The sequence below is a fragment of the Eschscholzia californica genome, unplaced genomic scaffold (genome assembly GCF_041429995.1).
Source record: "Eschscholzia californica isolate CP2 unplaced genomic scaffold, dmEscCali1.0.p SCAF_4, whole genome shotgun sequence".
In the NCBI taxonomy this organism is placed as follows: Eukaryota; Viridiplantae; Streptophyta; class Magnoliopsida; order Ranunculales; family Papaveraceae; genus Eschscholzia; species Eschscholzia californica.
The window spans coordinates 38,761,085-38,777,352 of record NW_028238461.1 but is presented as its reverse complement, the minus strand read 5'-3'; the positions used below and the strand labels follow the sequence as shown (position 1 = coordinate 38,777,352).

Below are 16,268 nucleotides of genomic sequence, written 5' to 3'. Positions count from 1 at the left end.
ATGTTTAGGAATGAATGGTGGTGGTGTAAAAAGATCAAGTGTTATCCTATCCCAACTTACCTCTTTTTGACCAATGACTGGTTGACATTTGTTGGTTTATCCTATTAGGAACCTGTGGCTAGATCAACATGAGACCATGAAATTGGGCATTAACATGATGAAAAGTAAGCGTAAGGAGAGTCCATTCAACTTTAAGGGAAACAAGGAACGAAATTGTACAACCACAGAGAGATGCCCATTATTAGGGGCCCGGTGGGCACCCCCATTACTCTCAAGGGCTCGAAAGCCCCTTTAGGAGCTAATACCTCTTCATTTATGAGACTTGGGGCGAGATGGAGACACAAATTTCGAACCTCATGAATATCTTATATACTTTGTACAATTGCAATACATAATAAGTACACCCAATAGATATTTGACTCAGAAAGTAAACCATTTATTTATCACTTTCAACAAAAATTCACAAGCTTTAGATAGGATCTGATACAAAGCAAGCGAAAAGACCAAGTACCGGTGCTATAAGGATAAATATCTGAACATTTTTCCCGTTTATACATAGACTTGACATTTTATATAACTCAAATATGCACCAGAACCTATTCCCAAAACTGAAGTAAACCTGTCATTTTTCTCATACCTTCAACAATCAGGTTGGCCTTCTGTGTAAACTATTTGAGGTGTGGGTATCTTCAATGTATCGAGTAAGGTGTGATATTCCATAATGTGAAGCACTTGAGGCAGCATAATATGAAGTTACTGAGAGCTGGGCAAACTTTGGAACTGCATAACCTGACGGAGACAGATAGATATGGCAAAGGATATAAGGTTCTGATCCATTTTCAATTCAAACAATTCTGATGAATTAATGGCACGAGCTGAAAAAAATAGTCCTAATGAGTCAGTATACGCATAAGCGGCACACACATGTCGCCATCCAGAAGTAACAGAAAACTTTTATCAAGGGATTTTAACATGTGGTTCCTCCAAACTCATAACTTGATATATCAACCAAATTAGAACTTATTGTTATGAGATTCGCCTGAACCACTAGTGCCATCTACTAGTTACTAAAAGTATAGTAGGCTGACTTACCATCATATGTCCAAGTCCAACAACATAGTGGTAAGCTCGAGCCAATTTCACCAAACTCTGCTTGGACTACTGGCATGTTCGAGTGACTTGGGAGTTACTAGGACGTCCAACTACTTACCGTTACTCGTTCTGTTTTTCTGGGGTTTATAATCGACCAGACAAACAAAACGACCTAAACCCTCTCTCTGTTAAGATATATAATACCGCTTTTACTTTCTAATCTTCCTTTACTGATTTTGTCTTTGCTTGTGCAGCAAATTTCCTCCTATCTTCCTTTGTAATATATCATCTTTCTCCATCCTTGCTTCATATTCCTAAATTATAGTTTATGGTGTTCTTAATTTTAGTAGTACCCTTAGATAGAAAACTTGAGGAAAATAGCGTGCTAAAAATCAGGCTGTTGTCAACAACCTTTGGTTGGATGGTTACCAAGTTGGTTTCCACCCTCAAGGTCAAGGGTTCGAAACACGAAGTCATACCCCTTAAACTATGCTGACCTTCCAAAAAAAATAATCAGGCTGTTTTGATTTCCTTAATCCGAGTCATAAGAAAGAAAAATAAGACTCTTACGATCACAAAACCTTTTCTTCCTATATAGATCTTCACCTGTATATAAATGATCTTATGAAAAGATATCAACTCGACATTTTTCAGTCCATGTATCTAATTACCCTGATAATTCTTTTCATTAAACATGAAGTTTCATTTCAAATAAAGGAAAATGAAAAATCATAAATAAGAAGTAAAAGATATCAGCTCAAAGATTCTAGTATTCTACACATCATGAGGAGAAGTGAGTTCAAGGTAGAAGTCTAGAGGATAGAACTCATTTCAAAATAACGACCAATTACCATCTAGAAGTTAAACTCAATTCTAACGAAATGATAGAATCGAGTTTGACATCCCATAAGAATAAAAGAAGAAAGATATTTGCACTACATAATTCCTTGAGGTTGACAAGCTTCTTGCAAGCATACCATAAAACTCAAATAAAGAGGTTTCGATTGATATTATTTTTTGATTAACCATTCAATGATAAGGAACAAACGAAAAGTAATGCAATACCGAAAAAGACAACGGAAAGCTTATCAGATCATGAGATACAGAACAAACCTCCAAATGCAGCACTGGCGGCTGAAAATAGTAGCAGCGGGGGAAGCTAAAACAGATAAAAAAGACAATTGATGAGTAATGAATTAATTCACAATTATATAACTTTATTACTGTATATAACTGCATAAAGAAGATATTTATAACCTAAACAGCAGGATAAATAGGGACATTTGGCTACTTGGTCGATGCTACAACTAAAAAATCTCTATGCGTCTATGTGGCACATATTATTTCACCATTTAATTGCAACAAGAGAATGATTTATTTTATTTTTGAAAAGGAAACTTTCATTTCGTTATGTAGGTATCAAATCCAAACATCTTACATGGCTTTGATTACATCGTGAGAATACAAATTAAACATACAACATGACGAGTAAGGAAGCACATAAAATTGTCATAACATAGATACCTGGACCTTTAGAAGCCATAGCAAGACCCTTAAGGCCATAACAAGACCTTCAAGACCTATAATATCTATATACCATAAATTAAATGGACTTTTACATGAGGGTATACATCAAATCTCAAGAATCGAATCCACAGCCGTTAAGATTGCAAAGGTGTACCCATTCGAGAATATATAGAGAAGCTGTCAATCGAAACATGCCACGTGGTCAGGGGAAGATGTTAATTAATATTGCATCATTCATGAATACATCAGTGGCTCTGTCATCCTTTCGATGATAGATAATACTTGCATCCCCACGATCCATCTAATCTTTCGATGTCAAGAATTAAATGAAAAGGATTTCTCGATCTGAGTATTGCAGATTGTGATTCAACCACATTTTAACCAACTTGATGAATAATTTTCAAACTTAGTACTCACACTATTTCAAGAAATGTTTAAATGAAGATCAACGTGATTCTTCAAGAAAAAGGTGCTGCCATCTTTTTCTTGCAAAAAAGGACCAGTCTAATCTCTTCCTGTTACCCGATTTTTCTTCAAATGCCTATGATCATTTTGGAAATTTTCCTTTCGCCTTCAAAGAAGGCCTCATCGCCATAAATATGGACCTTGAAAAAAACCATTTCAATAGTTTGTGCTTAAGTAGATACCCCATAAGATTGTCTTTTAGAATCCCGATGCGCAGATTTTGTTTAACTTATGACGATGACGATTCATATATTTATCAGAATAGACCTTGTTAAAGTTCAAAACCTACCACCCGAAGAGACAAATTTAGATTTTAAATTACAGATATGACAGCATAGGGAGAGGGTCATGGATAGAAGTTTATGGTGAGGATGGAAAAAAGGGGATCTTTCCCTTCAAGAATGAAGGGGTTTTCGGCAAAGGGAACCCTCGCTTTGCTAGAATGGGAGGTAAGTGATTACGGTTACCTTGAAGAGAGAGAGAGAGAAAGTTAGGCCATGTTTTGGAGAAGGTTGGATAGAACCACAGAGAGGATTTTTGTTATTCAAGAAAGACTTGTACCAGTACGTATGAAATGTGTGTAATTCTACATATACAAAAAACTTGAATCTAATTTATAGGAAAAGAAAATAGACTTGGAACATTGTTACAGTATTATGACCCACTTTTTTTTAATTTAATCCTAAAATGACAAGAAGATATCATATTCAATTACCATCGCAGCTCAACAAACTCATTATCATTAACGCTCCATATTCTTCACTAATTGCCCAGTTAGATGTGTCATACTTTGATGTCCAAGAGGTCAGAGATTTGATTCATGAGGGTATTTTTCATTACCCTTGTATAAAAATTCCATGAATTTATGGTATAAATAGAGTATAGGCCTCATTAGGTCTTGTTATGACCTTAAGGGTCTCGTTATGGCTGTAAGAGACTTGTTATGGCCAAGGATCCAAGTATATGTGTGATGGCAGTATAGTGCTCAATCAATGATCATGATGTAATTTGATCTAGCTTTTACATGATGTAATTTGATCTAGCTTTTACATGATGTAATCAAAGTCATGCAAGATGTTAGGATTTTATCCTACATCAATGAAATGAAGTTGCTTTGTCAAAAAAAAAAATAGATAGGAAGAAGAATATTATACCCCAACAACAAAAGGAAGCCACTTCGGACCCTTCACATGTTTCTGGATATATGGAATTCCTGCAAGAGAAACAGGTTTGTCCATAAAAGATTTCCATGTACCAAATTTATGAAAATAAAGAGCATAGTACCTGTATTAAAACTATGAATGGCACTCAGAAGAGCACCAGCACCAGTTCCAGCCTGAAACAAGAGACAATGTAGAGGAAGAAACTTAAGATAAAGAACTCTAAGATATCCAATTCCAAATTTGCATCATCAATAATTAAACCCCCAATCTAGAAGTAAAGAAAGAGACAATCAAACAAAGACCTTTCTGGGTACCACGTTTGAACCTCCAACTCCAAGATTAAACCACAAAACCAACCCAGAAAAATTTCTAATTCTTAACAGGACAATGAATTTCCCAAATGAATCAAAAAACGATGAGTCAATTGAGTTTCCAAATATGGGTAGGATCTGTATATATATGAATAGACTATTTGAGCATGTACTCAAAAATTGGGCAAAGGAATTGAATAAAATTACCACAGCAGTTGCATCATGCAAGACTGACGTTATTGTCCATTCTCCACTTTCCTGTTTCAAACATACAAAATTTGAATAGCTAAGCGGCTTATGAGGAATACCGTCGAATAGTTTACTTTGCAATGAGAAAGAGAGAGAGAGATAGATGAACGTACAGAGTTAGGGTTTAAGAGAGAGAGACAACGAGGGCAGCGAGGAGAACCGAGGCCAGGGTTGATGGTAGGATCATGATAGAGATTACCAGCTCTTTGTTTCTGCTCGTAAACCTCTCTAGTACCCATTTTCAATCACCCTTTCGATCTTTAATGAGATCACAGATCCGCTATATCTGAGATTCAGAATTGCTGAATCGTCCTATCATAGGAAAGTAAGAATCATATTCATTAATCATAACATCAATTGACAACTAATTCACATAATTTGTACATATCTAAGATTCATAATTTCTAAAAGAATTAAGAATCACGATTTATAAATCAATTGAATCTTTAACAAGTTAAACTTTGCAATTTCTAACCTTCAAGTATTATGTTGACAAAAACTTAAAAGAGGCATTTCATCAAACAGTTGGACTACAACCTAAACCATCTCCACAATTCTCAATTAGAGTCATCAATTTCTTGATAAAATTTTTATAAGGAAAGCAAAATAATATCTAAAACCTAAGGAATAAGAAACCAATAATCTCTATGAGTCAGACCATTCAGATTTCAGAATCTTTTACAAATTACACATCAAAGTAGTTAGAATCAAATCAAGTATTGAGCACTCACCGGAAATCTAAGTATCCCAAAACTGAAAATCGAACCGTATCCTTGAGAGGGAAAGTAAAGATTTAAGATAAAACCCTAGTTGCTAAGCTCCCTGCTTTGTCGACTTTTCTTTTTCGAGACGACGATATCACGAGAAACAAGAAAAGCGACGTAACACGACGATTTGAGCCACAACCGCCTAAACTTTCTCTAGTTTTCTTCTCGAACAGGTACAAGGTTTTACGATCGTGGGCGTGTTCTAATTTCTATGGGCCCAAGTGGTCTTGGGTGGGGTGGGAAAGGGGTTCGGGCGTTTTGAACAACCTAAGTCTAAGCCCAGTGAACTTGACGGACGGGCTCGGGTCGAGAAGAAATAATAAGGTTGTGTTTGATATCAGGGAAATAATTCCACGGAAATAAAAGAGTTTCATGGAAAGTCTTCCACGGAATTTATCCCGTGAAAATAAGAGTTCTTTCGTTTGGTAGTCATCTATTATTCCGTGGAATTACGAACTCTATTATTTGGTTGACAACCAACTTCTACGAATATAATATTCAATAAAGAGTTTTTATTTATTTCTTTACGTAGTCAATATAACATTTTTACCGTTATGTTGCCAAAATTACATTTTCATCCTTATGTTGTCCAAATTACGTTTTTGCCCTATGTTGTCAAAATTTTACTTTTACCCTTATGTTACAAAATTATTTAACCTTGTGTCACTTTGCTAACTTAAGAGTGAGAATGTCAAGTTGTCGATAAAACAAGACAAAAATGTAAATTTGACAACGTATGGATAAAAAAAGAATTTTACTAATATAAAAGGGAAAATTTGTCATTTTGACAACTTGTAAACATATCATTGGTAAGAAAAGGACAAAAATGTAATTTGTCTAATGTATAAGTAAAAGTTTATTTTGCTAAATTTTTATGGGCAAAAATGTCATTTTGAACATATATAGAGATAAATATCAGGTTTCATGTAAATAAATATATTAAAATATTTTTATTTTGACTTTTCACGGAAACAAATTCCTAGGGGGGAGCAAGGAATTAAAATGGACTATTTCATGGAAATAGATTCTCTAGGGAATTGAAGTCGTGGAATTACACTTCGTATCAAACGGTGGAAATACTTATTTCCGTAGAAATTCTTCTATTTCCATGGAAATAGGAGATATCAAAAATTAATGCAAGAGAACCTGTCTTGGGCCACGATGGGCAGAAGGAGCTACAGACAGACCGGGTTTCTGAGTACATCCATCACGAAATATCTATATAATAAAACAGGTGGATGGGTGCTGACTGGGACAACCCCTGGATAAATTCAGTCGTCCCATCCACATCAGCATTGGTATAAACCATTGGATTCAGCAAAATCACAACTATTTTCTCAACCGACACATCTCCTCAGTTCCCAATCATAAATCACGAGACATATCTTCTCATTTCACAATCAAATTTGCGTTACCTCTATAATGCCCTTTATGAAGATTTCTTCGTCTCTCTGGTTCCCCTCATTTTCTTCATCTTTCGTCTGTGTCACTCTCTTCGTTCATCGAAGAACTTAGAATTCCATCTCCAAGCCTTCATCGAAGAACAGGAAGTCGGGAGTTTCATCGAAGAACTGTAGGGTTTGATCTATCATCTTTAATATATATCTTCTACTCTCTCTTTGAATTGGTTAATGGAAAGGGACAATGGGAAACTAAGTGTATCAGGTAAGAATTTCAATTAAAGATTACGATTTCATTTTAGGTGTCCATTTGAGTTCATTTTTGTTTTTTTAATCTTTCGTGGGGTATTAGTAATCAAGTTTTGAGAAGAAGCATTTAGTATTTTGTTGCCCCGAACACATGAAAATTAAGGAAGTTTATTAGTATGTTTTTACTAAACCAATCAAATCCATCTTTTATGTGAGTTTTTTTTTTCTTCAATCAGTCAGTTACTCTACCCCCTCTCTTGTAATTTCTGAAATCTTAAAATTGATCATGAAAATATTAGTTACTGGAAATTTGTTAAATTTCTCAATCAGTCAGTTACAATCTACATACCTCTATCTTCCCCGACTTTTCCTTCTTCATCACTGCCGAAGACTAATATCCCCATCTTCATCACCACTGATTATGCAAATTAGCCTTTCTTATAATTTTATTGGTTTGTTCATTTCATATGTTGTTGATAATTGATTTTTATTTTATTTGGGTTATTGATTTTCGGTTGATAATTCAGGATTTGCTTCACAAAATGTGCTCCCAGTTCCCACCTCAAACTAACTTAAAGGTAGTAAATTATAATGTTTCTTCTTCATAATTCTAAGATTTCTTCTTCAGAAAAATACATAGAAAAGAGAAATTAATAACTAGTTGAAAAATATTTTTAATTATAAATATCTTATACACATGTAAAGAGAGAAAAGTACCTTAAATTATTTAACCACATTTAACTAGTTTCACCCCATGCATACTTATATATATCTAATATAATATATTATATATATATATATCTAATATTTATATATAAATGTTTATTAGTATATAAATGTTTATTAGTATATATATACATATTTATTAACATATAAACATCTGTACATAAATATAAATATTTATTAACATATAAACATCTGTATATAAATATTTGTTAATATATGTATGTTTTTATATTTACAGGGCCGACCCTGACCCAAAGCGAGTAAAGCCTCGCTTTGGACCACCAAATTATAAAGCAAAAATGGGGCCACATTCTGGAAGAGGGCTTGTTCACTCGTTTAGTTTGGTCATTCATTCTCAAAAAAGTTGGATCCACTTTTTCTAACAAATTAAATAAACAATAACAATATTGGTTGTGGTTAATAATTCTAATATCAAAGCAAACAAGATTATGAAATTTGATATTATAAAAATCAGTAGAATTAAAAAGCATTATTTATTTAAAAGTTAGACAAATATTAAAACTAGCATTGGTAAAACTAGTATTTAGAAGAGAAAATTAAGATGTAGGTGAACCAGATGCTTGACATTGGCGGAGTTATACTACACATTACCACACGAGTTTACATCATTGGTCACCCAACCCGTTTACCACATGAGTTTGCATCATTGGTCACCCAACCCGTGATTCTGCCTATCTTTATAGTCTAATCGATTCTACATATTTGTAACACTAGAAATATATATTTATATACAAATATATATATAAATACTATATATGTGTAATCTATTATCTTAGATATATATATATATATATATATATATAGGGTGAAACTAGATATATATATATATAGGATGAAACTGGTTAAATGTAGTGAAATAATTTAAGGTATTTTTCTCTATTTACGTGTGTACAAGATATTTATGATTAAAATTATTTTTCAACTATTAATAATTTCTCTTCTCTATAGCATCTAATCAACCTACACACTTTTATATATATGTTACGGTATATCCCATGCCCTAGGGCAAAAACAGTTGTATAAATCAAGTTTGACGAAATTTTAACTCAGTGCTTCTATAGGTGCTCCATGGTATTGTTCTAGCCGCTCTCCCCAAACATGTCGCCCTACTTTCTATTATTGTTATATTCTAAATACTCTAATTTTTTGGTATTCAACTTATCGTTTATTTTCTTTTGTTTTCTTCTTAAATTGGTTATTTTATTGAGAGAGGGAGATTTCAATTTCCTTTTTTAAACCCTTATAATTTATTTTGTTTTTTTTTTAAATTAGTCATTTATTTCTATGAGAGACACGGTTTATTTCTAAGACTGACTATATTTTAAATTTTGGGAAGGACTTCTGACAATATGTTTTACTCCAAAAAATGATATTTGTCCCAATCAACGTTTTTCCTTATGTTTTACTATATATCTATTATATAAAACGCAAAGCTTTTTGCTCACTGGGACAAGTCGAAAGACAAATCCGGTCGTTCGTTGCGTTTTCTTTCAAGTATTGACCTTTAGATCCGTTACCTACCTAAGAAAATGAAAATTTAATCATCCACTCAGTGAGTGAATGTCAATACCCCCTAACTTTTTAATCTACACCTTCAATGATGGTTCAACGGCTAGATTAATATAACTCTCTCTCTCCCCATTTACTACCTACATTACTCGTCATCTCTGAAACGCCCAAACTGCCCAACACCTTAAAACAAAGTTAAAGATAGAGAAAAAGAGTTACATAGATAAAAGAAAATCGGATTTCCAAACGCCAAAGCCCTACATTTCTTCTTCTTCCTTCTTCTTCTTTAATAGCTTCATCATCTATCTGTGCGATCTGTTTTTTTCTTTTTGAGAATTTGTGTGATTTGTTTTAATCACTTTGTCTCTATTTATTTTCTCAATTCATCGTGGGTTTTTTTGTTTTTAGTAATACTCGGTTTTTCTACTGTTGCATATTGTATGACATGAACCAGATCCTTTTGCTAAACGTTGCAAATCGGGTGTTTCCTCATTTCTCTTTCATTTACCAAGTTCCAAAGCTATTATAATTGGATTAGCTCAATGAATCGCAAACCCCGGAATGTGATTTTGCTTGACTTGTTCACACCACTTCTGAATGAGAATATCTTTATTTTGAATGAGATTCACTTTTTAAGACTTCTGATTAGTTTGTCAATAATCATCTAACAATATTTGTGTATTGAGTGTTTGTTAAAATGTCTCTATGACACATAATTGGATGTTCTGAAACATTTTGATTTTTTTTTCTTTCTTGATATAAAATCTTTCATACCCAATGTGGATCGACCTGTTATAGATTATAGTAGTTTATGTTCTTTTTCAACGTTTATTATCACTTAGCCGTCACTAAAAGTACGTAAATTTTAGCTTGTGATCTAACGATACAAAAGAAAATAAACTCAATCATCTTTAATCTTTCTGGTAGAAAATCCATCTATTTTTGGCATTCTTATTCCCATCATAGCAGGAAATGAATCAACAAGTATAAGTTAAAAAATACATGAAACCAGGGGGGTGAAATTAACCAAACTAACCTAGTGATGTATGAAAGAGTGTTTTATCCTTTGCTCGAATTCATGATTGCAAATAGCACTGAGATCTTCAGCTTTATTATAATTAGGACTAGAAATCTTAGTAGCCACATCGATCTCTGATGTACTTGTGCAGGTAAAAGATCCTGCACCTCTATAAGATCTCTCTTTGCTCCATCTTCACAATGCACCTCCTTCGGTTCTAGGTACGACTCAAGGAATTTTGATTTCAAGTAAGTTCTATTGAAGTTTATAATGCTTACCGACTGAAAATTTCTTCATTCCTGTTTGATAAAATCTCCTAACAATATATTTTTTCTGTAACCTCTCTAATAGAAATGGTTTTTACGGTAATTTCTCTTATAGAGGTTGCAAAAATGGTCGCGGTGATGAGTATGGTGAGCTTCAATCTTCATAATTTCGAGTCTTTTAGTTTCATGTATATGTTCTTCTATGTGTCACTCTTTATTTTTAGTTGATTGAAGGATGGTATCACTCTTGGATACAAAACTGTCCTTAGAATTCTAAGAAGCTCAAAGTGTGAACTTTGGTTTATTTTCATACATTTTTCATGTTTTTGATGATTGGAGTTATTGATTTATGAGGATACAAGGAGGTCAGACATCTTGATGAATGGGATCACTCTTGGATACAAGACTGATTATTCTTCCAAACAATCAGCAAATTAAGTTTTCATTGATGCTTAAAAGAAAGTAGTTCTTATTATCTTACTATCAGTTTTGGCTTACCTTCCTACTTTGAGCTTTTATTCGAGGGGGTCAGTCATTTTTCTTCAGTTTATCTATTGATGTGTGAATAGTTTGTTCATTTCTTATAATTTTATTGGTTTATGTTGTTGTGTTGTAGATATCTTAATGTGAATATGGATTTAATATGTTTGTTGGTAACTGGCTTTTCGCTCTTTGGTTGTTTATTTGGGAATGAAGTAATGTGATATTTCTTCTCATGTTGGGTATCATTTGTTCGATATGTTTGGTCATAAAACAGTGATGCTATTACTACAAACATAATTTTTAGATTAATATAATTTAAAGAGCTATGTCTATGGCTCTTTTATGTTGAAAATGAATTAGCATCCTAAGAATTCAAGAAAGTGTTACTTCTGTGGATGCACTCGCTGTGCCTTTCCCCAAATGTTCATTTCACGGTAATCACCAACTAAGACGCTGTCATTGTGCACATCAAACACGAACTCGCGTCATGTTGGTGGGCATTTGTTAGATAATCACTTTCTTGAAAGGATGAACATGAACTCTACAACCCCGTTTGGGTGTTTTCCCATCACATATAGAAACCAAAATTGATCCAAATCGTTTATGCTTCAATGGTGTAAGGTCCGCTAACATAGGGCTTTTTTTTCAGAATATTCACAACAAAGAGGCTAAGGAGATACTTGGTGATGCTGAAGGGTTAACATAAGAGAGAATCGATGAAGTTTTGAATTTGTTTTTGAAGAATTTGAAGGAAAATTTGTTAGAAAGCAAAGGATGTCCTGTAATGTCTGCATATACAGTCTTTAAAGCATATCTGAATGGATATACAAGGATTTTAGCTAAGAAATTTCCTTCTTTTCGGGTAAATTTGGTTTGTCCTGATTATGTTAGTACAAATATTAACTTCGATACTGGAATCTTGACTGTTGAGAAGGTGCAAAATTTCGGGTAAGGTTGGCTCTTTTACCAGATGATGGACCTTCTGGCCTGTTTTTTTATCAGTGAAGAAGTGTCTGAACTTTGAATCATTGTTCATGATATGAATTAGAAGATTCATGTTTTATTTTGGAGCTATATGCAAATAAAGAGTTTAGTATTATGTTAATATATGTGTCTCTCAGATGGGGCAGCTAGAATTCGAATCTTACCATGTTCGAGTGTTTTCCCTCACATACAGCAAATCAAAACTTTCGTTCTAAATCATTCAATGCTTCAATGGTTTAACCTTTTGCTCAAATCAAATATGTTTCAAACCAAATTAACAGGTTTAAAGCAGAACTAGGTAGAAACCCCTAACTGTGGTGAAGCAACCCCATCAAGCGAAGACGTTGATCCCTCTTATTTATATATTAGTTGAGAAATATTGACAATGTTTTTATGTAGCTACAGACAACTGAAATTGTTTAGGCATCTTTGCCGAGTATTTTATTGTTCCAGAAAGCTAACGTAGCTCGGACAAATTGAGTGGTAATGTTCCTCACATTACAATGACTGTAATGATGGGAATTCATATTTAAGTTAATAAGAGTTCAATTTTCTGAATTACTATTATGATAATTAATGGGGAGTTGTTCATTGTTCATGAAGGTGAAATTTATATTTTTCTTTCCTGATCTTATTTTAGTATATTTATTTAAATAAGATGTTCTCCGTGTCGGAGGCACGGGCTATCCCTAGTCTATATAATTCTATTCTGTATAATAAAATAAATGGATGGTTGCTGACTGGGACAAATCCCTGGACAAATCTGGTCGTCCGACACTCCGACCCAAATCAGCACTAATATAACTGTTGGATTGAACAAAATATATTAGGTGGGCAGTGGGCGCTATAGCCAAACTGCTTTCATGTTTTCTCAAGGGGCATATCTCTTTAGTTCACAGGGCGTATCTTCTAAGTTCACCGCACACATCTCCTCTCCCACACATAAATCATAGACAAATTAGTAGATATTAGTGCCGATATGTTTGCTTTCCTGTTTGTTTCATAATTTCTCTCGGTTTGCTTCATAATTATCTTCTCTGCTTTCGTCTTTGCTTCATAATTTTCCTTCCGTTTTCGTGTTTACAAAAAGGTTAATATTCAATCTCTGATAAAACTTGAAAGTATCAGTATGTTGGGTTGTGGTAGTAACTAGTAAGAGTGATTCATTGGTTGAGAAGATTGGATGAATTAGATAAATTAGATTTGATTCATTCTTAAAAATTTTAAAACAAAAAACAACATAAAAATGTGTTTGTGGATGTTATGTGTTTGATGAAATGTCTAACATAGAGAGTCGTCACATGGGATAAACAAGAAAAATACTTTGTAAATTCTACCTATTTTAGTTTCTGTCCAACTATCTACACATATGTTCACATTTTACATAAAAGAATGTGAAGGTACTTGCTTCTCTTGGAAGCTAGCTATAGTTTCACTCAAGTAAATATGAACTTCAATATCATGTTTAGCAAAACAAAATCTAAATGGTCATTTGCTCAATGACAATGCGCGTGGATGATCACTTCAAGTTTGAACTCAAAATAGTGTGTAGCATCCAAATGAAATCATTGTGCACAAGCTACAGTTAAGGGTTCCATTTACTACATTAATAAGTTAGGACTGAGTTTTGTTGGAATATTATCGTTATGGCTATATTTTTTTTGTTTGAGGTACATGCTTCTGGTATGAGATTATCTATCTGTGCGCTTCACCTGTTACTTTCTTAGGATGTTATGCGATTCTGTCTCTGTTATGCTATCTATCATTGTCTGTGATGGTTCTGGTTTAGTCATCAATAGCACATGAACACTAACTTCATTTTTTTCTGCAAGTAAGAACTGCAATATCTTCAAAAATAGGTTCCTCCTAGGGAAGCAAGAGAAACTATACGTATGCAGTTTGTAGGATTTACTGCAGTTCCTTTATTTGTAATTGTTTTAGTATGGTTTGTGATATTTGGGTAGTCTTAATCACTCATTGGCTCATTTTCTTGCTTCTGGCCAAAGAGAACCGTGTGGCTGTTCTCGATTACCATATAAGCTAAAACCCAAGTAAGCCTAAACTCTTAATTGGAAGGTATACTCTCAAACATAAGTATGTATACCTAGACCCTCGGCTGGCGAAAGGAAAGTTAGACCATATATGCTATGGCATCAAAAATAACTGAAACATTCTTTTATACATAATTTACTCCATTAATATGTTATTGAAACTCACTAGCGTATTCTTGAACTTCTGTAGATGTAAGTTACAGTTAGAACTAAATTCATATGATACTTGAGCATACATTCCTGCAATGAAACAGACCCAATCGGGCCAAACTGTTTTACATTCTAAGCATCATGTAGCTGACTTAACTATTGCTTACAAAGATTCTATATTCGGTAAACGAACTTTTGAATATACACAGAAACTTTAGTAACAGTGTGCACAAAGATTTTATCAAACTTTTCTCATTGCTGATTAGTCTATACGAGTATGAAAAGATGAATATCAGTTGTTTGATTAAATGTGTAAGTAAGCGTGAAACCAACATAGTTCAAAGAATAGGTCAGATACAAGTAAAATAATACTTGCTAATTGAAATTTTGTTGATTTTCTTAGTAACAACTAATTCCGCAGGTTTGCTGTTGTGGTTTTCGTGTGATTTTTCTTATGTGCTTCTTTGAATTAGTTGGAACAGAAATATATTTAAGTAATATAGTTTCGTTAAGTATGTTAATGCAAAAGATGTCCCAATTAATGGAGATCCCTAAAAAGTAAATATATATGTATAATCTTAACTCTCGGATGGCCGTGACCCCCCCCCCCCCCCCCCCCCCATCATTAGTTTTCCTCTTTTGTGCTCGTGTTGTTGTACGTATTAATGTCAAAGTTCTTGGTTTTGTTACCTAGAAACGTTTGATTTCCAAATTCTTTTGGTAAGAATATTGCTTTGTAATTTCTACATGTTTTAGTCTTTGACCAACTCTCTTGATTTTCAAAAACTCCCATTTTACATAAAATAATGTGAAAGTACTTGATTCTCTTGGAGGCTAGGTATAGTTTCACTCAATAAAACATTAGAAACATGTTACAGATCTTACTACTATTGGCTAATCCCATGGTTTGTCTCAAAAACTTAATAGGTTGTTTACTGTGTACTGTTGGTGAAGTTTATCTTTTTCATTTTTCGCTGAAATTCCAGTTTTTTTAGGAGGGTCGTAAAGAGGTAGGACATATGTTGTATATTTTTGTATTCAGATTTCGGGATGGAATTGAAAGAGTAAGAGAAGGTAGATGATAGTTGTTGTATATCTTTGTATTTCATTTTGGCTGAAACACGTTTTGTGTCCGAAGTTGTGGTATATGTGTTTGATGAAAGGAGCACTCTTCAATATGTTTAGTGAGTTAATGTTATTGTTGCTTCATGGATTATCCTCGACAACATCAAAGACTTTATTCCAATAATATCCTGTGTGATGGTGTGATTAGTATGTGTGCATTATGGGGGCTTCTCTAGATGTGCAGGTTGGAGGTATTTCAGTGCAAAGGATGAAGGAGAGATGATGTTCATGATATATGATTTGCTATCTGAACTTAGTAACTGTTAACATTAAACATCATATGTGTTTTTTCAAATGTCACACAACGATAGTAATTTTTGTATATTTTGCATCATTATGTTGGTCGAACTATGACTATGTGAATCACTAAAATTCGCATCCATTATATATCAATGCTGAGTAGTCTTTGTGGTGAGTGTATGTCAGGTACGAGCAAAAAATTCGAGCATCATCTGGATACCATTTTCAACACTTTGTAATTTTGTACGAGTAGTTATTACTTTTTTGTTTCAATCTCATTATTCTAATTCAAATTTTTAGGAATAAACTTGATATAAATTATACTACTTTAGTAGCTTTTAAGTTTCATATTTTCGTTCAACGGTTTGAGGAAACAAAATTTCAGGCTCGCGTCCTGCACCAACAAAATTGATTTCTATGGTCAGAATATCAAATAATAGAACAATATAAACAAAAGAAATAAATTCATCGA

The 16,268-nt window shown here is 33.5% G+C and overlaps 1 protein-coding gene and 1 long non-coding RNA gene across 4 annotated transcripts; one reads left to right on the top strand and one right to left on the bottom strand.

Moving 5' to 3' along the window:
- Nucleotides 1–414: 414 nt before the first annotated feature.
- LOC147544558 (uncharacterized) lies at nucleotides 415–5,807 on the bottom strand. 3 transcript variants are annotated; one of them, XM_086634130.1, is made up of 7 exons: nucleotides 5,539–5,807; nucleotides 4,921–5,119; nucleotides 4,766–4,816; nucleotides 4,369–4,420; nucleotides 4,239–4,297; nucleotides 2,206–2,251; nucleotides 415–789 (listed from the first exon to the last, which is right to left on the bottom strand). In XM_086634130.1, exons 2-7 carry the CDS (start codon nucleotides 5,044–5,046, stop codon nucleotides 647–649), a joined length of 477 nt encoding a protein of 158 aa, XP_086490256.1. In that variant the 5' UTR covers nucleotides 5,047–5,119; nucleotides 5,539–5,807; the 3' UTR covers nucleotides 415–646. The 3 variants fall into 3 exon arrangements, with proteins under 3 accessions (XP_086490256.1, XP_086490257.1, XP_086490258.1); XM_086634131.1 differs by having other exon boundaries at nucleotides 4,921–5,124; nucleotides 5,539–5,677; XM_086634132.1 differs by lacking the exon at nucleotides 5,539–5,807 and adding an exon at nucleotides 5,283–5,402.
- Nucleotides 5,808–13,235: 7,428 nt separating this feature from the next.
- LOC147544557 (uncharacterized) lies at nucleotides 13,236–16,103 on the top strand. The gene is made up of 2 exons (XR_015223412.1): nucleotides 13,236–13,814; nucleotides 15,617–16,103. It is a non-coding gene; the product is annotated as an uncharacterized LOC147544557 (long non-coding RNA).
- The last annotated feature ends 165 nt before the right edge of the window (nucleotides 16,104–16,268 follow it).

Excerpts from the sequence above, each read along its gene's own strand:
- LOC147544558 (XM_086634130.1), bottom strand. The coding sequence starts at position 5,046 with ATGGGTACTAGAGAGGTTTACGAGCAGAAACAAAGAGCTGGTAATCTC. Across the intron at positions 4,421-4,765 it reads TGCATGATGCAACTGCTGTG|GCTGGAACTGGTGCTGGTGC; the intron begins GTAATTTTATTC and ends CTCTTGTTTCAG. Across the intron at positions 4,298-4,368 it reads CATTCATAGTTTTAATACAG|GAATTCCATATATCCAGAAA; the intron begins GTACTATGCTCT and ends TTTCTCTTGCAG.